Below are 27,877 nucleotides of genomic sequence, written 5' to 3' on the forward strand. Positions count from 1 at the left end.
GTCAGGAGTGGCCAAGGAGATTCTCCATTGCCCGAAGAGAATGTCGGGAATGTCGAGAATGTCAAGTCTATAGAGAGCGTAGAGAGGAGAAGTCCTCAAATTGCGTTGAAGTGAAGAAAGAAGAAACCGCCAAGGGGCATTTTCTTGTCGATCGCCCAATCGGCTCGTGGCCTCGACCTTTGGATTTCCCCCGCGGTTTCTTTTTCACTTCTGCACTTCCACATGAACAACTTACCCTCTTTATGCTGTAGAAACAGCCAAGGTCTCAGAGCTGTAGCTCGGCCTATACGCTATGCTTCAACCTCAGCCTCAACGCCAAAGCCTTCCCGTTCCAACTCGCGCCGCTGGCTAAGCATCGTCTTCGTAGGCGCAACAGCAGCAGGTGCAGGCGCCTATATCCGATCCCAAAACACATCATCCGCGACCTTGAATCCTGAAACGTTTACCAAATACAGCCTTGTATCACGCGACCCCGTGTCAGCAACCAGCAGCCTCTTCACGCTGCGACCACGCAAACCCAGTGACAGCAATTACGATGTCTACGAAGAGGCATGGCAGACAGGAGTCTGGAGTGTGATGTTCAAGCAACCACAATTACAGATCGGACGGGATTACACGCCGCTACCCACGACGGCGGCGACGTCGCTAACCGTCGACGACGAGAATGAGGGCTGCCTACGGTTCTTTATTCGGAAGGATCCGTTTGGAGAGGTCTCGCGCTATCTGCATAACATCGATGTAGGCGCTGATATCGAGCTGCGTGGACCCAAGATCGAATGCGCGATACCCAGGGAAACGGAGGAGATTCTCTTTATTGCCGGTGGGACGGGGATTGCGCCGGCTCTGCAGGCTGGGTATTCTCTTTTGAATCGCACAAACGCTGAACGTCGACCGAGGATCCATATCCTGTGGGCGAATCGGTTGAAGGATGACTGTGCTGGTGGTCATAGTGACTCGCTGAAGCCACAGCCACGCCAGGGCTGGTTCTCTGGGTGGTTTGGCTCGTCGAAGAGCCATGAAACCACGCCGGGAAATGCTGTGGATGTACGAACGGAAGACACTTCTCTTATTGTGCGAGAGCTGGAGGCGCTGAAGTCCCAGTATCCCGGACAGGTCACCGTGGATTACTATTTGGACGAGGAAAACACGTTCATTAAAAAGGAAGATATCCGAAGTGCTATTGCACCGGCGTCGACAAGAGACTCTCGCAAGAGCAAGTTGATTTTGGTTTCCGGTCCTGAGGGCTTCATCAGCTACATGGCTGGGCCCAAGCTGTGGGCGCAAGGTCAGGAGCTCCAGGGCCCCTTAAAAGGAGTCATCAAGGAACTTGATCTCAAAGAATGGGGGGTGTGGAAGCTCTGAGCGACTTCTCTTGAGCTTTTGGACCGCTTTTGTACCAATATAGGAAACCTTTTTGTCATTAAAGCATATATATAGCATGGATATACTGGGAGTTATGTTGAATAAACAGTCGCAACTGTCCTGGACACATTCCAGCGTCCTATTTCGTTACCCATCACACATTCCTGGCCGAAAGCCCCAGGTTGAATTTCGCTCAAACACCGATTTTATATCCAAACACAGTCTACTGTGCTGTAGCAAAGTCCTCGAGGTACTGCACGAGCTTCTGCACGTTCTCCAACGGAACCGCATTGTAGTTGCTGGCGCGCATACCGCCTACACTGCGGTGGCCCTTGAGGCCCTGGAGAAGACGCTTCTCAGCGCCAGCGATGAACTCCTTCTCCTTTGCATCGTCGCCGCCGCTAACACGGAAGCAGATGTTCATGCGGCTGCGGACGCTGGCATCAGGCACAACCTGGTACACTTGCGGGAACTTGTCCAAGGCACCGTAGATAAGCTGCGCCTTCTTGTTGGCGACTTCCTCTTGCCCGCTGACCTTTTGAGCGCTGAACTCGGTCATCAGGTCGGCCATGACCTGGCCGGCGATCCAGAGGTTGAAGATGGGGAGGGTATTGTAGAGGGAGTTGTTCTTAGCAATAGTGGCGTAGTCAAGAACGATTGGGCCGGGGAGACCGCCAATGTTCAACCGGTGGAGGAGAGCAGGGGGAGGAGTCGCGGTGTGGGGAGGTAGGAGGTCCTTGCGAACGATGGCAATAGTGATACCGGTGACACCGATGTTTTTCTGCGCGCCGCCCTGTATATATTGTTAGCGTATCCCATAACGTAGAGAGATTGAAGCGACGTACGAAGATGACAGCGTATTTGCTAACATCAACCTTCCGGCTGATGAAGTTGGAGCTCATATCGGCGACAACGAGACGCTCATCTTCGGCATCCTGACCCTGAGCCTCCAATGACTTGGGGAACTGCTGGAACTCGACACCATCGACGGTCTCATTATCGCAGAAGTAGACAAACGCAGAGCCCTTACCGCCCTCCTTCTTGGTAGGGGTCAACGACCAGGAATCCTCCGCGGGGATTGTGCCAAACTTCCCACCGTTGGCCTTGCGAGCATCAAGAGCGACATTCACGTATTTCGAGCCGATCAGTCTGCTGGCTTCCTGGGAAGCCTTGAGCGACCAGGATCCAGTCACGAGGTAATCCAGCTTCAGCTCCTCGTCGACCTCCTTCTGAAGTCTCTGGAAGACCAATTCGTCAACTTCAGCCTGTTCCGCATCGGGCTGTGCCTTCTTCACGTCGGCCTCGGCCTTGCGGCGGCGGCGCTCAATCCAGACGGGGACCAGGTTCTGCACGACAGCGCTGAACTCGCCACTGCCTCCGGCCTGCATGAACAGGATCTCATAGTTGTCAGGGATATCGAGGAGAGCGGAGAGGTTGGCTTTGGCGTCGTTGAGGATCTTGTTGGCGGTGGGGGAGCGGTGCGAAATCTCGCCGAGTCCGAGTCCGGCGTCGTTGAAGTTGACGAATGCGTTTGCGCCGGCCTCGACGACTGAGGTCGGGAGGGGAGCTGGACCAGCTCCAAAGTAGGAGACTTCTTGTCGGGAAGGCATGATGAGATTAATTGAGGTGGAGGTAGAAGAGAAAGAGAAGAAGCGGGAGAGGAAAACCTCAAAAAGTGTGGACCGCAGTGGATCAACCTTGGAGGAAAAGTAAGAAGAGACGGAGCTATTTATGTGTTCAAATGGCAGGATTTACTATTTCGACAGCCTAATATATTCACCGGATATACGTTTACACATCCAATTGACTGTCTTATAGGTCCTAGCAATGGCGGGGTATGAGTCAATTCGGTATGGGCCTTTTTGAGTCACTCACTAACTTGGAGGTTGAAGACGCAAAATGATTTCCTTGGATGGTTTGTACTGACTAGATATGTAGTAGAGACATATCACAGACTTACTTAGGTGTATTCCCAATTGTCCAGGATCTAATCTATTCGGGATCAACGTTGGATGGCGGGGTTGATCGACATATGTACACAGGGCTGTATGGTATGTATGTATGGAATGGTTGTTCTTCCAAGGTGAGTATGTATGATAGATATGGAGAAAATACCTTGACTTCCTCCCAAATGCTCTTTTGGAGTTTATCGTTCTTCGTAGTAGTGAAGGGAATGAGATATCAAAGACAGCAGACATCGACATTCGGAGTCACGTGCCACATTAACTAGTTTGCAGTGTTTGCCTCTCGAAGTATATAAATGGGGAAGGCAATATCAGATCCTTACATACTATTCTATTCTTTTATAGGTAGTTATTAATTTCAAGAACATTTAGTTTCCAAAAATTAATGGTCTACCCTCCAGATTCGTTCGAAAAGCCCCCGAACTCCATTAGGGGTGCATTGCTCTTGCAAGCTGAGAGTCTCTAAGTAATCCAATTAACAAGTAGGGTCTTTCCCTAATAGGGTATGTCACTACCGAGCTTGTTTTGTCAAGTAAATAGTGAACTGGCCCGTTTTGATTCAATATAATTAGAGTCAATGCGACGATACTTCATCCTGGCTAGAAGATAACTTGGAGCTATAGCCTGTACTTCCAGAATTGAATAGCATTGTGTCTGGTAGTATATCCTGTTGGTGGGAACTAGACGACCTCCAGGAACTGACCTGTTTCTCTCATGAGGATGGGTCACGTTAAATCATTAATAGCTGGAAGGTAGTATGCTAGTAGCAAAAGGATTATTTGGAAAGCCTGAGAAGAGAAGGGAGAAGAGATAGTGAAATGGCAAATGGAGTAAGAGTCGTAGTCAAGACTCTGCTGTAAATCTTACCCTTTCACTCCTTCACTCCTTCACTTTTCATCACACCAATTCATCTTCCTTCATCCATCGACCACATCGTCAATAATCAATTCCCTCCCACTCACCCATCACTTCACATAACACCTCAATCCATCATGTATCACCCTACACAATACCAGAATTCCAACAACCCGCTGGGTCTCCCAATTTACGAATGCTGGTTCTGTCCAACCAACTGGATCGGTTTCTCAGCCCTCCTCTACCATCTCGAAGATGGTCGCTGCGTGAAGGAGGACCGTATCCGTACCCTCGCCTTCGAGACTCCGGAATATGGCTTCTACGGAAACAAGCTCACTGACGCAAACCCCTTCTTCTGCTTTCAATGCCGCGCCCAGTTTCCTCAGGTCTCCTACCTCTACCATCATGCTGAGCGCAGCCCCTCCTGCTCGTACTTGCTGAATCAATCTGAGTGCCTAGGTGCTCTTCGCGACTTCTACATTGAGTACTATGAGTGCCCTGGCTCGGATTATGTCCACTTCTAAGTTTCTTTCCATACTGTTGTCAACCTACCATTTGAGTTATGGTGTGAGGGCTTGAGGGTCAGTTTACTCAGTTTGAGGGAGAAGACATCGGAGATGATTCCTATGTTTCATTTGTTCTTTAGGGGGGAGGAAGTTAGCCACAGTGAGGTGAGGCATTGTGGTTTCTTCAGGAAATGGGGTGCAATATGGGTAGAATAGGTTACGCCAAATAGCATTCTAACGTTTCATGGAATTCTTCTACCAGTATTGCTATATTGCTATTGATATAACATATGAGGTGAGACTGTATAAATAGATCAACCAAAGGAATCACACAAAGAAGGGTTAAACAAAGCCCTTAACAGAGAAAGTGTCGAATAAAGCTCAAGAGATCTTGCTAAGCCATAGACATATCCATGGATGTAGACAGGGATGATGAAGCTATTCATAGCACAGCCCTGCACAACCAGACGTCGGTGGTTATCCTATACTCTACGTCTATATACCAGGCTATTGGCTTATTATAGACTATATAAGATCTTTTTTATTCCCTCTATGAAAAAATAGGGGTCCATATAGTCCAATTACATTCTTGCCCAAGGCTGCAAGGTACTTGTCAGCCCCGACGACAGGGTTAAAGGATGACGGACTTCTGCAGGAATATAACGTGGGTTTCTTATTTTATGTTCGGGGAATTTACTCTTTCACTCTTTCACTCTTTCACTCTTCCTTGTTTTGTTCTATGATTGGATTTACAACCATTTGACCTTCTAGAAGGAACCGCATTCCATGCAGCTATCCCGCTATTCTTAGATCTGACATGAGTTCAGAATTGAAACATTGAAAACCCCGATATCCTAGTCTGAGAGAGAATAAAGAGACCTGATAGCCAATAGAAAAAGAACAATGAAGACACCCAGTACAGAAATATCTAGGATGTGCGTAATCGCATTGACCGAAAGAAGTATGTTTCAACCTCAAACTCCGCTCTCTACAGCTGATGCTCGCCTCAGCATTGGAATTCTTCATGATACCGTAGCATTCACAGGAATCACATCTAAGCCTCAATCTGAGAACTTAGGTCTTTATGTACATCCCGCCTAAGACACGCAGAAAGGCAAGTATCCGTACTTTGCGGAGATCGTATCCAGATCCTGACTCAGATCATTCATGTTTGACAGAATTCAATGCGTCTTTTACAAGGACAATAGGACAATGGGATTTACTGTGGCTAACGTTTGGAAACGAAGGGGGAAGTTCGTTTCTGGGTGCCTGGGATGATGAAATGGGGCCCGGCAACCAAGGCAGACAATTTTGGGATCCTTTTCTTTCTTATAAGTATGGGGAGGTTGCTGATCGGTAGAGTTGGTTCTTGTTTTATTGTTTTATTATTGCATACATTAGCATACATTAGTCTATCGAGCTGCTATTCATACATTGCATTGGCTTGCTACAACTTCATCAACACATCAAAACATCACCTCCCGTCTACCACTTTGCAACCACCCCGGCAGTTATCTCTGCCTAAATCATTCATCGTGATGTCGCCTGTAATGGGTCGAGGAGGATACAATGCCCCAGCCAACGGGCCATGCCAAAATTAGGCTGTCCAGAACATGCATGATGGACAATGCACTTCCATCATTTCAATCCTCTCAATTGCAACAAGCAACCATTGATACGACGGCTCTTGCCGAACAATTCATGGGATAGCGTTGCAAGTCACCCTCGTCATCAGAGCCATACTTGAAGCGGACTCTTCACTTGCCGACACAGAATCTACAACAGTCAGCTCACCATCCGGACCAGCAGACCAAAACCAAGATCCTCCAGTACTTACTTTTCAAAGACAACTCCCAACACATCCTCGACATCTCCACTCTCGCCTTTTCCTGTGATTTTGGCCAGCATGTCAGCCGCAAAGCGCAGATGTTCCGCAGCAGTGACGATATCGACTTCGGATTCAGCATGGGAAGCAAGAGACCCAAGTTCTCTTTCGCGCGAGGAATCATCAGGGCTTCCAGCAGAAGAGGCTTGAGACAGGAAATCATCTAGATGATCGAGACATATTTGTAGGTTAGAGCTTTGGCGATGCGTGACACCTAGGGAATCTTCCCAATACGAAAGATCATATTGACCTCCATCTCCGTCCACGCCAAGGGGCGAGGCAATCTGCTCAAAAGTCGTAATTAGTCCACGTAGAAAGACCTGTAGATTACCCGGGTCCGTAGTCGTATTGAGGGACGATGCTCCCCGCTTGGCTTCCTCGCAGGAAATGGCAAACACGCGGTCTGCCGGGACCGAAGGGAAGACCTCGTGGATCGTATCGGACAATGACTGCGGCACGCCATTTTCCAAAGTCGTGTGTAGCTTGTCACACTTGTTGATAGCGACAACGAGACACTTGCCTGCCTCAACGCAGTCATTAACCGCACCAAGAACCTCCGGCTCAGCGAACAGCCGAACGCCAGTGGCAGTGTCTTCCAGCGAAACAACCACAATAACAACATCGGACTCCAAAGCCCTCTCTCTAGCCCGGCGAATGCCCTCTTTCTCAACAGGCCCAATAACAACCGTCTCGCCATCGCCAGAACCCTCAGCCCGAATCCCCGCCATATCCCCAAGCTTACAATACCATCCACCAAGATCAACCCCAACGTCAACAATATCCCTCGTAGTCCCCTGCTCGGTACTAACAATAGCAGCCTCCTTCCCGACAACCCTATTAAGCAACGAACTCTTCCCCGCATTCGGCGCACCCAACAGCGCAACCCGAATCCCATTCCTAAGCAATTCCCCCCGCGACGCATTAGCAATATGGAAACCGATCTGCACGCTCAGCGCGCGCACCTGCGTCGCAACAGACGAAACAAGCTCCTCAGTCGACTCGTCGAAATGCTGATCCTCGGAGAAATCAATCAGCGCCTCCAGCTCACCGCGCGCATACAACAAACCCTGCCGCCACCGCTCGTACCGGTTCAGCAATGCGTCACTCGAGCCGCGCACGGCTAGTCGTCGTTGCTGCTCGGTTTCGGCGGACAGTGTGTCGCCGAGGGCTTCGATCTGAGGTAGGCTGAGGCGGTCGTTCATGAAGGCGCGGCGGGTGAATTCGCCTGGTTCGGCGTAGCGCACTGTTTGCTCAGGGGTGTTTGTCTGTGCGATTGCTGAAAGGACGGCTTTTGTTATTGCTGGTCCGCCGTGGATGTGGAGTTCGAGGATGTCCTCGCCTGTTGCGGTTCGTGGGGAGGGGAAGTAGAGGACTAGAGCGCCGGCGTCGAGGATTGCATTTGGGGTTGGGGGTTGGGTCGGGTCGTAGAGAGTGCGGAGGACTGCATAGCGCGGTTTTGGAAGGGGGTGGTTTGGGCAGAGATTTTTGTATATCTGGACAGCGTTGTTAGTCTGGTAGTTTGGGGTTGTCTTTCGGGGAATACTTACCGAGGCACAGGCCGGACCCGATACGCGCACAACCGCAATGGCTGCTCGCCCAATTGCAGTAGAGAGCGCATATATTGTAGAATCTCCGTCTAGCATGAATCGAGTCGGGCGAGTCGACGAGAAAGCACGAGCTTGTCCGGGAGGCCGCCGGGGGCCAGGTGATTCGGAGAGAAAGCCATGACGTCGGATATAGGATTTATTTGATATCGTTTGCCATGGTTGACTAGTTGATGAGCTGAAGGGGGAAGCCCAACGCAGTACCCGGCGAGATGCTCGCATGCGCAAGATTAAACCAATGAACTATTGGTGAAAGTCGAGAGAGTTCAGGTTCAAATTAAACTGTTGGATCCGTGGATGTTTATTGCGATAAGAAATCCACGTGATCGATAAGAGCTATACAAAGACACAAGTGCAAACTACAAGTGACAACATTGGAGATCGAGAACATAGATTTTGTCTAACTGCGGGTATTTAAATCCTGATCCTGAAAAGCACAAGCGATAGCAGTCCATCTAATGCAGTTCTAATCAAGGATACACAGCAGATATAAAACTTGGTCACGCCTGCGCTCCGAAGTGGGAAGTAAAGAACAAGGCGCAATGCAAGAAACATAGAACACCAAGCTCAATATGCAATTCGATGATACGCCCTCCAACCATGGCGACATTTCCATGGCAGGTAGCGTTTGATGAAGACAGGGGGAAAAGAGATTATGTACAAGGAGAGAGAGAGACAGGGTGTCGATGTCAGGTGGGTATGCGAGAGTGAATAAAGAAAAGAAAAGAGACAACGATTGCACATGAAGACCAAGGGATAGTGTTAGGAGGAAATGAAAGAGAAGAAACAATGTAAGGTATCATCACACCATGCTCGGCTCGTCAAATCAAGGAGGGCGGCTCAAAGAGTAGTGTAGGTAGGGAATGGGTATTATACAATCGAGGGCGGTTGTAGTAGTAGTGGTAGTGGTGTTGATGACGACGGACACCATTTGGGTTGGGATCCAATGCGTCATCAATGGGAATCGATAAAACATTAAATTAAATCGACTGTCGGTGATTGACTCAATCCGACAAATCAGTTGGTTTGTGAGGGGAGGAACCGTCCATCGAGGGATCCTGTGATAATGAATCGCCTTGCTCCGACACGATGATTGAAGGCGGAGGCTGAGACTCGTTGGGTGGGCTGGGCAATTGTTGGTCGTCCGTGATTATCGAGTCTGTCTGCGAAGGAGAAGCAGGCTCTTGAACGGTAGCAAGACCACTAGAGCCATCCGCGCTATCTTTGCTCCCGCCTGTAGCGGGATTGCGGCGTCTCATGCGGCGATTACGACGCTCTTCATCTGCGCTCTCTCTTCTCCGTCTCTGGCGTTCGCCACCGCCTGAGTCAGAGTTACTTCTCAGACCGAGCAGCATGCTGGCGGCACGATCAGCAACATCTTCGCCTTCAGACACTTGAGCTTCCTGCTTGCCATCTTCATCTGCGGTGATTGGAGGGCTGAGAAGTCCGTTCTCGTCATTGTTTTCGCCGTTAGTAGCTGTGCTTTCGTCTCCGTTCACGCCTTCTTCCGCCTCGCCCGAATCAGGCGGTTTGGAGCCGGAAGTCACGCGGACATTATGACGCTCCTTTAGACGAGCACGACGGCGGCGGTCTCGCTGATCCTTGGCTTGAGGTGCTGCAGCACGCAACTTCTCAAGTAACGAGTCCATGGCACCACTTGAAGCAGGGGACTGCGCTGTCTCTGCGGTGGAAGTGTTGTTGGCGAGGTTGACATTGATTCGCTTGCGGGCGAGGGATGCTTCTGTGCGCTTTCTGGATTCTTCTAGGGCCGTGTTCTTCTCCCTGGATTTCTTCCACTCGACCAAGAACGAGCTCAACTTGGCAAAGAAGTCTCGTCTAGCATTCTCGTCTGCGTTGTCTTCGCCATAGAAGACCATGATATCATCATAAGCCTTCACCATCTCATCCAGGTAGAGCTGCAGCTGTTCTGCCTTCCGTCTCGCATCCTTCATGGATCGCTGGACGACTTGGCTGACACGATCCTGAGGGTGGAACCTCTTAGGGTCACTCAGGTTACCAGCGTCCAAGCTCGACTGTACGTTCTTAATGTTACCAATGTACTTGATAGCGTCAGTGCGGAGCTGATCGACATTGACCTTCTGCAGGCCAATGACACCGCTGATCTCATCGAGGAAGCCCTCCCACTCTGGGTACTGGTTGCGCACGATACGCTCGACCAGATCGGCAAAGGTAGTTTCATTCTTGTCGTCTTTCACCATACCCAGCCGGGCGAGAGAGCTCAGCTTGAAACCTTGGGCCTGCTTGTTGGCGTCGTTCATGAAGTTTCCAATGTCGAGAATCAGACCGAGCACGTTCATCAACGAGACAGAGTCCCGCAAGGACTCGCTCACTCGTGCGACATCTTTTAGCTTTGTTGAAATGTGCTCGTACTCTGGTTCGTAGGTGCGTGTCAGTGCAAGCGCTCTGTTTCTTGCTTTCCAGTAGTGATTTAGCTCAAATGCAGTGTAGAGATAGATCTGATCCTCACGAGTAATCTCGGAGGGATCTTGTTCACGATCGGAAGTAGCGGCACCAGGGCCCGTCCAATCCATACTATATGGTGCCATAAGCTTGGCGACATTCTCTGGTATATTGCACATTTCTTCTCTTTGCAAGAAGTCCATAACGACATTGTTATCCAGAATCTCCTTGTCACAGTGGATGATCATGCGGGTCACCTCCTCGGCCGGGTATTGAGAGAACTTGGACAGAGCAATCTGGAAGTTCTTGGATAGATCGTTCGAAATGATCTGTTTCTTGGCCGCGCGTTGCTTCGCACCAGTGCTAGCCCCGAATATCTTCGTTTCTTTGGCCATGAACAGTCTCTCAACTTCGTCCAATACACCCTTCTTGGCAAGCTCGGTATATTTTTCTTCCTTCTGCTCAGCAGTCGGTGCGTGACCAGCCCAAACAGTCACTTGAGGAGTGTCGACCTTGTCCCAATGCAGAGCCTTGAGCTTCTTCTTAGGTCGAATGGATGGCATGTGGATTGTAGACGGCGAAACATCTCCAACCATGTATGCCGGCCTCCAGCCTGAGCCTAAAGCAGCATTGGGGGGTGGAGGCGGGGGAATCATCAAGCCCTTGGCTCCAGGGATAGGGGGAGGTGGAGGAGCGATTCCACCACCTCCTGGAGGCGGCGGCGGCGGAGGCAATCCAACTCTCCCACCGGGGGGCGGAGGTGGGGGCGGCAATCCAGGAACGCCCTTGGCACCACCTGGCGGAGGCGGCGGTGGAAGAGCCATTCCGCCAGGTGGTGGGGGGAGGGGGCAGACCAACCTTCCCACCCGGGGGAGGGGGCGGCGGAAGAGCGGCACCACCTGGTGGAGGTGGAGGTGGAAGAATTTTGCCTCCTGGAGGCGGAGGTGGGGGAAGAGCCGTTACTCCCGGCGGTGGTGGAGGAACACTCTTGGCCCCCGGAGGAGGGGGAGGAGGCGGCATTGTCTTTGTAGCAGCTTCATTGTCTTCTAGCTTGGATGCCCCTTCAACCGCATCGGGTTCTTCGGCATCAAACTTAGGAACCTTGGACAGCTCGCCTAGCAAGCCAGTAGCCTGGGCAGGGTCCAAACGAGGACGATGCATTTCCACCAGACGAGGCTTCTCGTACATTGGCTCACCATTGCTATCTAGTGGGATGTCCTCCTCGTCTTCCATAGTCGAGCCCATCGCAGGGATATGGCTGCGCTTGCGGTAAACAGAGCCCAAAGAACCAGGGTCAAGGTTTCGGCGGGTTGTTTCAGCGAACTCCTCACTGTCATCTCCTTCGCCCTCCATCTTCTCACGGAGCTCGCGGAGTCGATCTGACGGTCCATGCTGGCCCCAGACCTTGCCCTCCAGCTTGAACTGGGTCTTAGTCCGCTCAAGCTGGCGTTCCAGACGTTCCATGAGTCGTTCGCGGTCCATGATACCGGGCATCTGGGACGGATCTGCTGCCTCCACCGTCTCCGGGTTGTTGGCCTTTCGGGCATTGGCAGCAGCGATATCCTGGGCATCTCGGAGCATAAGGTATAGCTCTCTAGTTTCCAGCTCATTGCGCTGCAATTCCTGAGCACGCAGTCTTTGTACTTCTGCAACCTCGGCCTTGAAAGATTCATTTTGCCTTTGTTGCAGCTCGATAATACCAGCCTGTTCCTCGATTTGCTTTTGCAGTTTCAAGACTAGGCCTTCTGCGCCGAGCTCGACCTGCGCTCGCATCTCATCGCGCTCAGCAATGGCAGCCTCGGCGATCTGCCGGGCCTCTAGAGACTCATCATAGACTTGTCTCGCCTCAGCATCCGTGTGCAGCCGGTCTAGCAGACTCTGCACGGTAAAGGTCAGACCCTGTCGAAGGTCAAGGTCGGGCAGCCTCCGGTCCATGGCCACGTAGCTCAGCATGGCGTCTACCAGCTGGAACATACGCAGCCCTTCCTCGCCAGAATTCTCCCGGATGAGGAGCATATGCTGCATAGCCGAGAGGAAGTAGTCATGGGACCGGCTGCCGTTGATCTTGGACGTGATTGCATCGACGATTTGCATGGGATCGCTCATGTCCTTGACTTCGCCCTCAATGCTATCCTTCATGCTGCTGCCCTCCCGTTGGAGGAGGTCCTCGTAATCGATAGCCTCATTCTCGCGGAACCGCTCGATTTGCTTGTCGATAACCTCATACTGGAATCCCTCCATCTTCGTCAACAGGCGCTTGATGCCACATGACGTGAATTGGGCACGGATGTGGCAACGCAGCTGCAGGTCCGTTTCCGCTCCATCCACCAGCATATTTATGAGGATCATGGTTGAAACCGCGTACTCCATAAGGAGGTTCTCCATGCCAATGCCTCCACTGCGGTACTCTTCGCTGGCACCGACCAGACTTCCCATCTTTCCACGGCCGTCAATGGTGACCTCAACAATACGCATCCAAGCATCGAAGCGACCGGTTTCGTTGTGATCATGTTTAACCTTGTCCATGGATTGTAGAACTTTATGGTGGCCTTGTCCATCACCCCAGTGGCACAGGAAAGTGAGGACTTCGCTGACAAGTTTCCGAGTATTAAGGCGTGGCGATGATAATGAGCTGACAAGTGCAACTAGCACATTCTGATGCTCGAGAGCATCATCTGCGCCATACTTGTTGTTCATCAGACCTTTCAAACATTTGGCAATATCGTATTCCCGGTCTAGATCTTTATCGCCTGTAGGGGGAGCCGGGACAGGACCAGAGGCTTTTCTTCTGTTGATCTTCATGAGGACATTGGTCAAAGCGATTTGACCTTGGGCTTCAACAAAGGCTTTCACCCAGCTGTATAGTTATTAGTGATACGCACGATATCGAGAACCGAGGAATATCATACCTGATTGGCTGTGTCCGCAAGCTGACACTCAGACTAGCGAGTTGCTTGGACGTAATAGTGTCATCCATCACCTTCTTCACATACCACTCTGGGCTACCTTCTTCATCAGCACGTTCAAGCAAACCAGATAATCCGTCATGGCCATGAGTTTGTCGCGCATTTTGTCGTCTCTTTTGCTCCCCTTGCAACTCCGTCAAGCGATCCTGATGTACCAATGTCCATTTCTTTGAGGCGGGGTACGACAACATCTGCCGCTTGGCCTGTTCGGGAAGATTCTGCCATCCTCGTTTCTGCATCAGCTCTAGGAACAGCTGATCCACGATGCGGTCATCTCTCGGTCTAGTGAGGTAGTTATCTTGTGGCCGGGGGACAGCGGCTGGTACAGAGATCTGGTGGGAGGATCCCGCATTTGATAAGCGGCCCGAGCTGGAGCTGGGGAACATGGCAGTGCGATCACTAGAATGCGAAGTTGTGAGAGTGCGAGAGGAATTGTCTGACGAGAAATAACTGGAACCTCGCGTGTTAGAGGAAACGGAGGAGTAGATGCTGGCTTGGTCGAGGGATGTGCGGGAGTTGGAGGATGAATCAATAGAAGAGGGGTTGTGGTTAGGTCCATTGTTCGCTGCGGAGCTTCCTGGACGTCCCCATTGTTGTTGTTGCTGCTGCTGCTGCTGCTGCTGTTGTTGTCGGGCAATTCGATCACTGGAATTGCTGCTGCTCAGGGCGTTGTTTGAGCCGTGCGGGGGAGGACGAGGGCCAGAAGGATGCGGGGCGTACCCATTTGGCGCAGACGTAGAGGTCACGGTTGGATATTGATGATAGTCACCTCCAGATTTGCCTAGATGGTTAGGCGAAGGCTCGTGGCGCGATGAGCCAGGACGAGACATGTTGTCGATTGGAATCGGGGTCCTGGTATCGGTGGGAAGGCTTTCAAAGGGGATAGAGGTAATGACCCCTGAAGTGTGTGCGATATTGCCTGGGTCAAAATCATGGGTCAAGTCGACAGATTGAATCGAAGACCGCTTCGAATAGCGGGACGAGCGTGAGCCCGCGGCGCTTCCCGGGGGTGCTAGGCTATCGTAGGAACCTCCATAGTTATCATGTCGTTCCTCTGTCGGCTTCTCTTTGTACAATTTCCGTCCGAAGAATGATTTCCCACTCGATGTTTGCCTAGATTTGTCGGCTTGTGAACTAGTTGGCATTTTGGCGGGCGTTACTGAGATGAGGCAGAGCGCAGCATAAGGGCCCCTGCAACACTCTCGGGAACGATATTAAATAAAGTTGTCCGGTTCGCAGTATGGCGCTGTCGATCGCAGGAGATATGGGAGAATACGATGACATTCAAATTGGGCGAAAGTGGCTCTCTGTTTTTGTCCCTCCCTGGCTAGTTAGTATACCCGCTGTGACGGGTGAGTCGCGAGAGACTGAGGGGTAAGGGGATCACGGCACTCACCCCACAAGGAAAGCAAATAAGAGAAAAGGAAATTAACATGCAACTTTGCTGCAAATGTCAAGTCCAGTTTGACGCCAGGATCAAAGCCCGAGCGTTCTTCTAATCAGTCTATTGATATTAGGGGGGGCTTGCCTCGGAGAAACTCCCCGACCGTGCACGTGATCGTCGGCATCACGTAAGCTTATACTTGGCAAGGCTGACGTCCAGGCCATGGGAAGGTGTGAACACCCATTGTTGGAGTTGAGCATCTATACTCATATTAGCAGTCATATCTCGTTACTTGAAGAAATAATTCTTACACAGTCGTTGACAGTGTGAGATATGTAGATAAATTCATGATAGTGAGATCGAGACCGACTACTACTTCGGGTATAGTTCTTAACTATCAGCTAGAACAGACCCCTCATTTACTATATCACCTATTCCGGTTATATGTCTTTAGTTGGCATATACCTCAGGTATAGCCGGTTTCACAATACGTCTCAGTTCGAGCCAAAGAGAGTGGGGTTAACTTGAATGGCTTTCAAGTCCTGACCCCCGTGAGCATCTGATCTTTAGGTGTTAGTCCAGGTAAAGCCTTAAATGTACAAGGATGAATATAGCCCAACTCCTTAGCCTATTATCATTCAATTCTCAGTTCGAGTCAGGCCGAACAACTACATATATATATCGCTATCGAACTACGGTTTCATTCACTCCCATCAACGATTATTCAGGCGTTGAAGGTGCATATTCCCTCGGTTTGATTCCGTCAAGAGCGCAGTGGAAGCATTCATGTCCAGCTCTAGCCACGACAACTGGCAGCCTTGTATCCCAGTTTCCCTGTTTGTCTCAGTCCATCCAGGGTGGCGAAGACGAATCTTTGGCCTGGCGCAACGAATGCGCCGCTAATCTTTCGTGCTGTGTTTGGAGTGGCACACGACTTAGGATTAAAGTCCAGTGAACCAGACTACATATGGAGATAGGTTGACTCGCTGTCCAATATCGTCGGGCACCTTGCAATAGTTTCATGTTGTTCTTAGGGATCAGACCACAACACATGTACTGTTGTCAGTTAAGCTGTATGAAACTGGGTACTATTTCCAGAAACAAGGGAGTGACGTATAAAAGAATCAAATGAAAAGTGACGATATCCCGAGTTGGCCGAGCCGTTTGTCGATCTGCCGATCCTGCCGCGTGTGCTGTTCCCGTGGGACCCCCGGACCTCGCTCCGCAATCTCTCGCGCATACACCAAACATCACCACTCTACCATCCTCTCTTAGGCGCCATTAAAGCCTATCCCCACAGCACCCAGCATGGGGTCAACAAGTGTCTTTGCCAAGGTGCGCGCAAAACCCCCCTATCCTGACACGCAAGGCACCACCATCATCTCTAGGCACACACTGACAAAAATAACCCAAATAAACCAATTAACAAATTCATCCACAGACAATCCTCATTCCAGCTGCAATCGCATTATCAATCTACATCCTAGCCTCATGCGTGATAATCCCCTTCTTCCGTCGCTACCATCAGCGCTACTCGCAATACCTCCCGCTACATAGTATATCCGCGCACACACTGTCCCTACGCGACCGCATAGCCGATAAAGTAATGCATTTTTTCCTCCGGTCTCGGTGGCGTTGGGGTGCGCAAATTCCCGACCATGATAACATCAGTATTGATGATGAGGAAGGGGAGAACATGGTTGGGATGAATATGGATTCCGACAGGCGGGGTGCGCTGGAGCAACGGCGACGTGATACCCTGGCTGAGACGGAAGGTCGTTTAAGTCGGGATTTGGAGGAGGGGTTTATGGATGATAGTGATGAGGAAGGGGATGAGGAGCCTAGGAATGGACGGGCAGGGAGGCTTTGAAATGTTGAAGATGGCGTTCGCATATACCTATCTGCATTCTTGGGGTTGGGGCTTTTCTCTAGGGATGTTTTGCAAGACTGGATGGTTTGGGCTCGTATATCTGTCTGGTGTTTCGCGCATGGTTACCTTGTGAATAGAGTCGTTTTGTCCTTGTTCTTTGCAATTGCATTGGCACTTGAGTTATTAGAACAATTTATATACATGTACATATTTGGACCCTATTGCTACTAATCATACTTGGTCATCAAGAATGTCTCTACATATTCTAGACTCCATTACGGAGTAAAGGGGGTTCGATTAATCTGGTGAGATCGACATAGCTCCACCGATCACCATGCACTCTGCATATTATACGTCGTATGGAGTACAGAATATTGAAACCTCAAATGCGAGTCAAAGTGGAGAAGAAGTAAAGGTTATAAATATTATTCATTGGTATCGTGAAAGATGCTACCTTTTTCAGCATCGCCCATCGTTAGCAAATGGGACTGTTATGAAAATTCAAACATAAAATATGAAAAGCCCCTCAGCCGGAGAATACCTCACACTGCGTCATGCAAGGATACTTTCTACTTGCGCTGACCGTAGGCCTTGGTGGCATAATCACCCTTGTGGACGATCAAGTCCTCAGGACGGTAGTCCTCACGGCCGGAGAAGTAGCTCTCGAGGATGTCCTTGGTACCGTTGGCGTAGCGGACCTGAGCATCGATGGAGGTACCGGACATGTGGGGAACCATGCCGTTGCCGCCACCCCAGGGGTGCTCGGCGTAGCGGAGAGGGTGGTCCTTGGGGGCGGGCTGGGGGAACCAGACGTCACCACCGTAGCCACGGAGGTGGCCGGACTTGAGGGCCTCGGCGACATCCTCCTTGACGACGATGGCACCGCGGGCAGTGTTGACGAGCCAAGCACCGGGCTTCATCTTAGAGATGAGGTCCTTGTTGAAGAGACCGCGGGTCTTCTCGTGCAGGGGGGCAGTTAATAGTGACAACGTCACACTGGGCGAGCATCTCCTCGAGGTTCTCAACGCGACGGCAACCGATCTCCTTCTCGGCCTCGGCAGAGAGGGGCTGGTAGTCGTAGTAGAGGAGCTCCTTGCAGTCGAAGGGCTTGAGGCGGCGGAGGACACGCTCACCGATACGGCCAACGGCGACGGTACCGACGACCTTGCCCTCGAGGTCGAACTCGTTCTTAGCGACAGCGGCGACGTTCCAGTCACCATTCTTGATCTGCTCGTGGGCAGGAACGAAGTTGCGGACCAGGAGGAGGATGGTCATGACGACGTGCTCAGCGACGGAGACGACGTTAGAGCCGGTGACCTCAGCAACGGTGATACCGCCGTTGGTGGTGTTGGCGGCGTTCAGGTCAACGTGGTCGGAACCAATACCGGCAGTGACAGCGAGCTTAAGCTTCTTGGCCTTGGCTAGACGCTCAGCGGTGAGGTAACCGGGGTGGAAGCTGTTTTATCGTTTTATCGTTAGTGGGGAGATTTTGAAAGTGCGTGCATGAGAAACGAACGGAGTGGTGATGATGACTTCAGCGTCGACGAGCTCCTTGTCGAAGGTGGAGTTCTCGCCCTCCTTGTCGGAGGTAGTCACGAGAGTGTGACCCTGGTCCTCGAGCCACTTGCGGATGCCGAGCTCGTTCTCGGTGGTACCGAGCAGCTTAGGCTGCTGCTTGGAGTGCTCACCACCCTATATCAGAGAAGAGACCTGGTTAGCGATCGAAGTATGCAAATTACGAGGTGAGAATAACTTACATCGTAGAGAACCAAAAGAACTTTGCCCTGGAGATTCGCAGTTGCGGTTAGTGTACGTGCACCGGAAATAGAGCCCAAAGGAGAAGCCCGAGAGGAAAGGCCGTCGCAATTGACGGGAAAGAGAGCGGATAAATACCATTGTGAAGGATTATAAAGTGTTTGAAGACGTTGCTGGAAAAGAAGGTTAGCAATTTGTTACGTCTATATATATGTGTAGTTGATGAGGTCAATGTCCAAAAGCGGCGTTGGATAAACCGGGATAAGGCAAGCTCTGACGCAGGAGAAGTGGAGGAATATTGCAGGCCAAGAGATGTTATCTGGCTATAGGGAAATAAAACGAAAGACTTACAGGTAGAGTATATAAAAGTAGAATAGAGTAGAATGGATGAGAATTGGATAGAGTGGGAAGAAAGGAATCCGAACAGCAAATAGAGCTGGTTATATATTCCCCCTCTCTACAGAGACAGGTATTGCGCATCCCCTCAAAAGTAATCTGGGACGCATAGAAACGGGAAAGTCGGACTGAACTGGGAATCCACTTGGAGATCTCTCCGCATGAGGGACAGGGATTGTATACATTCCGTATGGGAGTATTATGGCCTATCATATCTGAGTTTACCCGTAGCTTGCCATGTATCCACATGTATATGTGTGTATATTGTTGCATACTATTGTAGATTTTACATGTACAATGTACTGCATGTAGTGCCATATAATTATTGCATACTATCTTAACGTTAGAAAGCTCTCTGTGAACGTGCGGGGGCACTTTCTTATATTGTAGTATACAGGTATACACTCATAGCTAATACATAACTAAATGGTTAGCAGCACCTCTCTGTCTCTCCCTCTCCGGGACTGTAATAGTCCAAATTACTACCTAGCTATTCCCACCATCTCACCATCTCACCATCTCACCATCAGCCCACCAAAAACGGAATGTTACCCCCGCAGCGGGGTAACTGACATAACCAGCTGACATAATGAGGGGTAAACCAACCCATCCCAACGCAACTATACAACCAAATACAGAACCAACCCCAATTGACTCCCCAATTGTTACAATAGGCATCTCCAACTGACAAGCTCATGCTAATCCTATCTCACAAGGTACTAAACACCCCAAGTTCCCCAGTTCCCCAGCACCCCAGCCTCCTACGGGAGCCATGCCGAACAATTTCCGCTCTTCTGCCGAAATTCGGCCTGCGTCACCTTCTCCAACTCCGGCCCCGCTACTTTCATACAGAGCTACCCAAGATGTACATTGCCTCCTCGCGAGGAGGCTTTGGAGAACATGGGGTCCACTAATGAGCTTCCGGATCAGATCATGGACAAGATCACGGAAAGTATAACCGCATGAAGAACTCAAGGGTGGATTTTTTTAATCCACCGTATCCCCAAAGACCCAATTTGTCTGTCTTTCGCTGCGCATCTGTTCCAGTGTACTGGGCTGCAGATCAATTGAGGCAATGCATGCTTTGGGATTGTTCCCCGACCGGACATTGGATGCCACTGCTGCGATATGGTGTCTACGTTTGGTATCGAAAACTAACATGAATAATGACTAGAGAACTGCAGAACATTATCCAAGACTGATGTTATAGTTATGAGCCACCCTCCGATCGCACGAAAACAGACTATACATCATTGCGCTTTCGCGGGACTCCGACGTACGATATACTAGCTACCGCTCCAACCCATCGTTTCAAAATTTCCTGCGCGAATTTCGACTCACTCGACCGATCAGAATAGTCATGAAGTCTCGTTCGGAGTTGCATTTGTGATCCGATCGTCCGATCGATGCTTCGGCGCATATCGTATTGTCGCATGACCAGTGCGGGGCCGTTCGATTCGTCACCTCGAACTTGCAGGAAGTGCATCAATCTGTTTCTGTTTCCGGGTGCTATTGCTAGCACTATGGAATGATTACGTGTGTTCTTTTCAAAATCGGAGAGTCTGCAATCTTTATAGCATCGAAAATTTTCCATAACCATCCATTACCATCTCTGTCCTATTTTAACACATTCGCAGTTAGATCCGAACAACAATGCCCAACCGATGAACTGCCTCCGCCTCCGCTTCCAAAAAGTCAACATAAGCCCATTGCCAGTATCGTTCCACCTGCGATAGTCCTGTGGAAGCACGGGATCGCCTGCCACAACAACCCGCCCCTGTAGCGGCTCAACATGTGGATCATGCACACAACGGTGCGAGTCCGCATAACCCCCCTCAACCATGCTCACATTCAAAGAGATAACTACTGCCATATTATGCAGGCAATTGTTGCGGTCCGCGTTATTCACGGGAGCATGTCCTGTACCAATAATCCGACAAATCACCCCAGGAGTGATGGCGTGTATGCACCGAATATCTCGCACGGTGTCAATACCATTGCCAGCCATAATCGGCCACTCCCTCAGTCGACATGATTGCAACACACCATCTTCATAACTGATGATGCAAGAGACAGAGCCAGAAAAGCCTTGCCATCGAACTATATTTTGATAAAACTCCCAATTGGGATCGTCTCTACGGCAGCGAGAACACCGACTGGTCTTCTTGCGCGAATAGATACGGGTGCACAGCATCATTCAGGCATCACCAGTCGTCCAATAGTATTAAATGCTATAGAAAATTTGAAAGATGAATAAAAGCAAATGGGAAGATCCATCCCCGAGATTCGAGTTCAGATGCCAAGATTATGCAAGATCAGCATCGGTGTACCTACATTGTAGACCCCTGTGTCGATCTTATGGAAACGATATACAGTCTGCGTCTCCCGTACAACATGAGGCTTGTGTAATTAAGGTCGAATCTTTCTGAAAAGGGAAAGTTGCAGATATGGTGTGTTGAGTTTTGCAGATGCACCTTACATATCTACGTATGTAGCATGTATAGATTCGATGAACCTATCACTAACTATCCAGTGTTAAACCCACAAGCACGTCGATCTGTATTGCACAGCAGGTTATGTGCTACCCATGCTATTGTATATGTATTTGGCCCTGAATAGTGGTAATTCCCAACCACGTCCCTATTAAGAACATCTGAACACCCGAGAGAATCGTTGACAAAGCAGAAGATTGCCAAACTTTTTAATACTGTGAGGTTATCACCATGAGCTCAAGTACATTATCTGATCAGTCCCCATCATGCGGTAGAATCCTTATGTTGCATGGTAAGAGCGCGGTGCTTCTATCTCCCCTGTAGTAGTCGAGAAGCCAGTTTGACCCACGCGCTTTTAGGGCACGGCCAGTCTGGACAGTTTTTCCAATGCAAAACTCGATTCATGCGGCAGTATATGGAGCAGACCGTGCTCAAGGCCCTGCAACGGGACTGTACTCGCCAAATCAGCAGCATTGAATTCTATTATCCTTCAGGCCAACTGCCAGCCGATCCGGAAAGCCCGGACAAAGACGACGACAGACGGGCCTGGGGCTATGGAGATCCAGAGACAGAGCACATTGAAGGACTTGAAGAATCTGTTCAATATGTCTCTGATATACTTGAGAGACATGGTCCTTTTATCGGGATCATGGGATTTTCAACAGGCGCCTGCCTGGCTGCTATTGTCACCTCCCTTCTTGAAAAGAGAAGATCAATCTGCAGCTTCAATTTCACAGTAAGCATAACATGCCCTCGTATCCTCCGCTTTTTGTTGGTGACTTATGTTTTCTGGTTTTTAGCAAGATCACCCCCCCGATGGAGTTTGCTATTTGCCTGACCGGGTTTCAGCTAGCACAGGCTGATTATGCGCCGATATATTACCCCAAGATACAAACACCAATACTTCATGTCATAGGATGCTTAGATCCAATGGTTACTCCGTCTCGGTCCTTGCAGTTAGCAAAGAATTGCGTTAATGCCGATATTTACCAATTCTGGGGGACTCATTATGTTCCTCGAACGCGAGACTTCCTGAAAGTTGTCAGTGGATTTATTGAAGGGATTCTGATTAGTGGAGCTGATGAAGATGATTGGGAATATTGTGATGATTAGCTAGATGCTACCTACATGTATGTAAATATATACATGTAGGTATAGTAGAATTTGGAATTCTGCAGATCGACGAATCAACGCCTAATACACGTAATCTCCGAATCTCCGATTTCTCGGCTTCGGCGCTCGGACGTTTACGTATTTACGTTCTCTTTTATTTTCCGACATGTTGACATGTTGACCTTCTCTTCTTGAATTTGTCTACTTTCTAATCTACCCAAGACTATAAAGCTCAATGCGACCAATACTCGCGCAATCGCTCGCGCGCAACTGGAGCAGGCGAACCCATCGAAACTGCCAAATCATCCGCCAACTGTCCAGTGCTCCTCGCAACAGCCGACTCCGCGCCCGCCTGGAAATTCCCCCTCCCTTCCCCGTTACCAAGACATGCCCTGAACCAAGCTGCAATTGTCCACCCACGCCCGCTCTGCCGGAGGATTTACCGATCGATCATGAACAAGCCTTAAATGGGACGATGGCCGCCTACGCGCAGCAGCTTCTCGTCTGCACAGGACAGCCAGACTGGACAAGTCGAATTGAGGATGATGGCGAAAATACAGGCTGGGGCAACCTTGTGAGAGGACTGAAGAGCCTGCTAGGTCGTGGTGGGCCATATCTCGATGTAAGTGGATCACAAACCGCGGCAATGGATATAGAAACTCTTGCTCATAGATCTCGTCGCTCTAGCCTTTCAACAATGTCTTGATTACGAATTCATCCATCGTGCCAGCTGCAGGCTCCTCCCCCCGCCTCAGCCTCGGCATTCCTTTTCCCCAGCTTCAAATACATCCCCTCAATACCCGCGAACACGACCCCATCGCCCGATCAAGCCACCGACCTAACGACCTTCGTGCGCGCATATCTTCTCCCTGAACGACTCCACGACATACACTCCTCTCTCCCCGCAACCAAACAAGCAGACATGACCCGATCCCCGGAGCTAGTATCAAACTTCCCGGAGGTAATAGACATCAACCACTCTCCAACAGTGTTAATATGTGGACATGGAGGTCGCGACATGCGCTGTGGTGTCATGGCCCCCCGCCTTGGAAAGCGAGTTTAAGCGTGTGTTGCAAGCACGAGGATTAACCTCTGCGGACAGTTTCGGGACTACGGTGGATGACCCCAACCATGCTAATATTGGTCTGATCAGTCATGTTGGAGGACACAAATACGCAGGCAACGTGATTGTTTATATCCCGCCGAAGATGACAGTGGGAACATCTTCAGAACCTCACCCGCTGGCGGGTAAGGGGATTTGGTATGGCCGCATTGAGCCCAAGCATGTGGAGGGGCTTGTGGATGAGACTATTCTCGGCGGGAAAGTGGTTACGGACCATTTCCGAGGTGGCATTGACAGGAATGGTGATATTCTGAGAATGTAGACTTGGGATAGATTAGAGCGTACGATGCATAGTGATCTGCAGCGTGGGATATGCATATACATTAGACAGGGAAACATTGCCAAAAGATCAATACCCTACAAATATAAATGACCTCGGAATCTTCATTTCTTCATTGTTTCTAGAAAAATGTCCAAAGTATAGTGCTGGTACGCTAGTCCAAATCGGGACTAGAGTTACCCGAGCTCCGGGGAAGTTTTGAAGATGCGCGAAACAGTCAGTCAGACCTTGAAATTGCGGACATGGCCAATCGCTCCAGTTACTTTAATCTCTAACCCTTCCAGATACATAATGATTAGCCAGCCATGCAATCCCTCTCACGACTCAGATTAACCAGCGCCGTCGCGCCTGGCCGCATTCACACGCGTCCAACCCTACGAGCGCTCTCACCAGTCTACACCCTCACCCGACTAAGCAGCACCTCACCGCGGCGACTGGACCTCCCAGCCCTGGACAAAAAATGGCAAGCAAAATGGGAAAATGACCGCACCTCGCCGCGCTCTACATCCGACGCAACACAAAAGCCCAAATCCTACATCCTGTCCATGTTCCCATACCCGTCAGGCACGCTGCACATGGGCCATCTGCGCGTGTACACAATCTCCGATGTGATCTCACGGTTCTATAAAATGCGCGGACATGACGTGCTCCATCCTATGGGGTGGGATGCATTTGGGCTGCCGGCGGAGAACGCGGCGATTGAGAGAGGCATTGATCCTGCGGCGTGGACGCAGGAGAATATTTTGAAGATGAAGGAGCAGCTGGGGTGTATTTCGGCGGAGTTTGATTGGGATCGGGTATGTTGGGTTGGATTCGGCGGGTTGCGTCGTGGGTTTGGTTGGGATGGATGGCTAATTGTTATGGCTAGGAACTGGCTACGTGTTCCCCGGATTTCTATGAGCATACCCAGCGCATCTTTTTGATGTTGTATCAGAAGAATTTGGCGTACCAGGCGGAAGCGTTGGTTAATTATGACCCTGTTGATAAGACTGTTTTGGCAAATGAGCAGGTGAGTTGGGATCAGAGGGTATATTTTGGTTTTGATCTGATTTTCGTACAGGTTGATGCCAATGGATTCTCGTGGAGGTCTGGGGCCAAGGTTGAGAAATTGAACTTGAAGCAGTGGTTCTTTAAGATCACTGATTTCAAGGAAGCACTTCTAAAAGACCTCGATTCTCTTGCCGGGGGATGGCCAGAGCGTGTCCTGTCAATGCAACGCAATTGGCTTGGAAAGTCTTACGGTGCCAAGGTCACATTCCCTGTGACCATTGGACGCGCGGGTGACCAAGTCGATGTGAATGTATTCACTACTCGGCCAGACACTTTGTATGGTGTGGAATACCTGGCACTCTCTTTGAATCATCCTATCGTGTTGAAGGCTGCCGAAAAAGACGAGAGACTGCGCAAATTCCTGAGTGATGCGTCTTCCCTTGCACCCGACTCCAAAGCAGGATACCGGCTGTCCGACATTGAGGTGTCTCATCCATTATGCAAAATCGATACAGAAACTCCCCACCTGCTGAGGAAGCTTCCTGTCTTTGTGGCTCCTTATGTCCTTAGCGACTATGGCGAGGGAGCAGTCATGGGTGTTCCAGGCCATGACACCAGGGACATGATGTTCTTTAAGGAAAATGTGAAACATGACTCGATCCCTGTTGTTATCGAGGCTGAGCCAACTAGCAATGAGGCAATCAGCAGCGTCGTCCCGACGTCCGATGCAAAAGCTTTCACTCAAGAGGGCTTCTTAACTTTGCGGTGCGGGAAATACCAAGGGTTACACTCCAGGGAGGCATCAAAACTGATTGTCAATGACCTGGAGCAGGTCGGTCAGGCTGCATTCGTTGAGAGCTGGCGCCTGCGGGATTGGTTGATCAGTCGCCAGCGATACTGGGGTGCGCCCATCCCCATCATCCACTGCGAGGACTGTGGACCTGTGCCAGTGCCCGACAAGGATCTTCCAGTAAAGCTGCCGAAGATCGAGGGAGAGTGGCTCAAGGGAAAAAAGGGAAACCCTCTAGAATCGTCAGAGGAATGGCTCCACACAGAATGCCCTAGTTGCAATGGCCCCGCTCGGCGCGACACAGATACCATGGACACCTTCGTAGACTCGTCCTGGTACTTCTTGCGGTTCTTGGACTCTGCTAACAAGGAAGCCCCATTCTCTCCTGCAGCGATGCAGCCGGTGGATGTGTATATCGGTGGTGTTGAACATGCCATTCTGCATCTTCTCTATGCTCGATTCATCTACAAATTCCTCTCTCAGTCTGAGCTGCTCCCAGCTAGCAACTCTGCTGCACCCGCAGAACCTTTCAAAATACTTCTCAGCCAGGGCATGGTCCACGGAAAGACCTTCTCTGAGCCCTCGACAGGCCGGTTCCTTCTCCCGTCGGAAGTTGATCTGACCAATCCAGACAAGCCTTTGATAAAGGGGACACAAGTCGCCCCTAATATTTCATTTGAAAAGATGTCCAAGAGCAAGTACAACGGCGTGGATCCTACGACCACCACATCAAAGTACGGCGCCGATGCTACTCGCGCACATATCCTGTTCTCCGCGCCAGTCAGTGAAGTTCTGGAATGGGACGAAGCTAAGATCGTCGGCGTTGAGCGCTGGTTCGGTCGACTCTGGAAACTCATCCAAGACACGCAGCAGACCCTAACGGATGCATCATTCTCTGTCTCGGAAGCAGATCTGAAATCCTCTACCCACGTCGCTCCTCTCCCGTCATCACTCCAGGACCTGAGCGACTCAGACGCAGACGCAGTCCTAGCCACCCACAACACCATCGCATCCGTCACCACCTGCATCGAAAGCAACCCCTATGGTCTGAACACAGTCATCTCAGACCTAACCAAGCTGACCAACACCCTGGCGTCGACACCCGCCTCCTCCCCTCTCATCCTATACCTATGCGTCTCATCCCTCCTCCGTCTACTAGCTCCTATCGCCCCGGCCTTAGCCTCTGAATCATGGGAAATCCTGCACGCAACCAAAAATACCACCTCTACACCAGTGCCATCAATCCTTTCATCACCCTGGCCCAGCACCCTCCTCACACCCTCTCAAGCCGAAACCCTCTCCTCTCGCGGCGGCCAAACGGTCGCCGTCCAGATCAACGGAAAGCTCCGCTGTGCTGTGACAATTCCTCGCATGGAACCAGCGACAGCGACGCCGCAAGGCAAGAATGCTCCTACGCAGGAAGAGCAGGATTGGATTGTCAGTCGAGTACTGGAGACCGCTGAGGGGAAGTTGTGGCTTCGGGAGAAGAATGACTGGGAGAAGAGACGGCGGGTTATTGTTGTCAAGGGGGGTAAACTTGTCAATGTTGTTTTCTGATTTCCCTTTCTATGTTAGATGTGGGATTTGTATTACTATCTTGGATAGGGTTGTATATTATGTGTATTTCTGGTAGGGATTGTACAGAGCTTTCTCTTCTCATTTGGCTTCTGTCTGTTTTGGCTATATACATGCATATATAGGAACAGGGAATAAAAACAAAGAAAGTACCAAATATGCTATCGGTCAAGTCAAAGTCGATCAGACTAGATCGGACGTGCCTCTGGTTCAAACTGATCTAAACATGACCTTGAATATATAGGCTTAGTTCTAACTAATAGTAGACTAGTTGGCGAAAGAAGAAGAGAGAAGATGAGACTCTGAAAGTGTCATCTCTCGAAGGCAGTGATTCCGTTTCTAGGTCATCTAGCCTGAGCTCATGTTTCTTAAGCTGCTCTGTTAGAGCATCGTTCTTTTTTTTTTTTTTTTTTTTTTTTTTGCTTTTTTCAGTTCCTCACAAGGCCTTCTGCGAAGGGGTAACTATAGCGGCCCCGGCTCAAATGCCTGATTTTTAAGGGTTGATGCCTGATTTTGCCTAGTTTTTTGCCTGATTTTAGACCGCTT

The 27,877-nt window shown here is 50.3% G+C and overlaps 9 protein-coding genes across 9 annotated transcripts; 5 read left to right on the forward strand and 4 right to left on the reverse strand.

Annotated features, from left to right (window-relative positions):
• Positions 1 to 222: 222 nt before the first annotated feature.
• On the forward strand, positions 223 to 1,362 carry N7489_007976 (cytochrome b5 reductase family protein; the record flags this gene model as incomplete). Its single annotated transcript, XM_056713726.1, has 1 exon — positions 223 to 1,362. One exon carries the CDS (start codon positions 223 to 225, stop codon positions 1,360 to 1,362), a length of 1,140 nt encoding a protein of 379 aa, XP_056567441.1.
• Positions 1,363 to 1,585: 223 nt separating this feature from the next.
• Positions 1,586 to 2,972, reverse strand: N7489_007977 (O-phospho-L-serine:2-oxoglutarate transaminase; the record flags this gene model as incomplete). Its single annotated transcript, XM_056713727.1, has 2 exons — positions 1,586 to 2,155; positions 2,208 to 2,972. 2 exons carry the CDS (start codon positions 2,970 to 2,972, stop codon positions 1,586 to 1,588), a joined length of 1,335 nt encoding a protein of 444 aa, XP_056567442.1.
• Positions 2,973 to 4,318: 1,346 nt separating this feature from the next.
• N7489_007978 (uncharacterized protein) lies at positions 4,319 to 4,705 on the forward strand (the record flags this gene model as incomplete). The annotated part of the gene is made up of 1 exon (XM_056713728.1): positions 4,319 to 4,705. One exon carries the CDS (start codon positions 4,319 to 4,321, stop codon positions 4,703 to 4,705), a length of 387 nt encoding a protein of 128 aa, XP_056567443.1.
• Positions 4,706 to 6,444: 1,739 nt separating this feature from the next.
• On the reverse strand, positions 6,445 to 8,215 carry N7489_007979 (tRNA modification GTPase; the record flags this gene model as incomplete). The annotated part of the gene is made up of 3 exons (XM_056713729.1): positions 6,445 to 6,463; positions 6,525 to 8,065; positions 8,120 to 8,215. 3 exons carry the CDS (start codon positions 8,213 to 8,215, stop codon positions 6,445 to 6,447), a joined length of 1,656 nt encoding a protein of 551 aa, XP_056567444.1.
• Positions 8,216 to 9,180: 965 nt separating this feature from the next.
• On the reverse strand, positions 9,181 to 14,708 carry N7489_007980 (formin sepA; the record flags this gene model as incomplete). The annotated part of the gene is made up of 3 exons (XM_056713730.1): positions 9,181 to 11,393; positions 11,452 to 13,454; positions 13,507 to 14,708. 3 exons carry the CDS (start codon positions 14,706 to 14,708, stop codon positions 9,181 to 9,183), a joined length of 5,418 nt encoding a protein of 1,805 aa, XP_056567445.1.
• A 1,547-nt stretch (positions 14,709 to 16,255) lies between these two features.
• Positions 16,256 to 16,817, forward strand: N7489_007981 (uncharacterized protein; the record flags this gene model as incomplete). The annotated part of the gene is made up of 2 exons (XM_056713731.1): positions 16,256 to 16,282; positions 16,389 to 16,817. The coding sequence occupies 2 exons, from the start codon at positions 16,256 to 16,258 to the stop codon at positions 16,815 to 16,817; spliced, it is 456 nt and encodes a 151-aa protein (XP_056567446.1).
• A 569-nt stretch (positions 16,818 to 17,386) lies between these two features.
• fdh (formate dehydrogenase (NAD+) FDH1) lies at positions 17,387 to 18,713 on the reverse strand (the record flags this gene model as incomplete). Its single annotated transcript, XM_056713732.1, has 5 exons — positions 17,387 to 17,776; positions 17,844 to 18,273; positions 18,334 to 18,509; positions 18,575 to 18,601; positions 18,711 to 18,713. The coding sequence occupies 5 exons, from the start codon at positions 18,711 to 18,713 to the stop codon at positions 17,387 to 17,389; spliced, it is 1,026 nt and encodes a 341-aa protein (XP_056567447.1).
• A 3,150-nt stretch (positions 18,714 to 21,863) lies between these two features.
• N7489_007983 (uncharacterized protein) lies at positions 21,864 to 22,385 on the forward strand (the record flags this gene model as incomplete). The annotated part of the gene is made up of 2 exons (XM_056713733.1): positions 21,864 to 22,196; positions 22,377 to 22,385. The coding sequence occupies 2 exons, from the start codon at positions 21,864 to 21,866 to the stop codon at positions 22,383 to 22,385; spliced, it is 342 nt and encodes a 113-aa protein (XP_056567448.1).
• A 423-nt stretch (positions 22,386 to 22,808) lies between these two features.
• N7489_007984 (leucine--tRNA ligase NAM2) lies at positions 22,809 to 27,313 on the forward strand (the record flags this gene model as incomplete). The annotated part of the gene is made up of 6 exons (XM_056713734.1): positions 22,809 to 23,195; positions 23,304 to 23,534; positions 23,584 to 23,938; positions 24,280 to 24,773; positions 24,845 to 24,985; positions 25,037 to 27,313. The coding sequence occupies 6 exons, from the start codon at positions 22,809 to 22,811 to the stop codon at positions 27,311 to 27,313; spliced, it is 3,885 nt and encodes a 1,294-aa protein (XP_056567449.1).
• Between the last annotated feature and the right edge of the window lie 564 nt (positions 27,314 to 27,877).

This window comes from Penicillium chrysogenum (assembly GCF_028827035.1).
Source record: "Penicillium chrysogenum strain IBT 35668 chromosome Unknown utg000004l_segment0_segment0, whole genome shotgun sequence".
Classification (NCBI taxonomy): Eukaryota; Fungi; Ascomycota; class Eurotiomycetes; order Eurotiales; family Aspergillaceae; genus Penicillium; species Penicillium chrysogenum.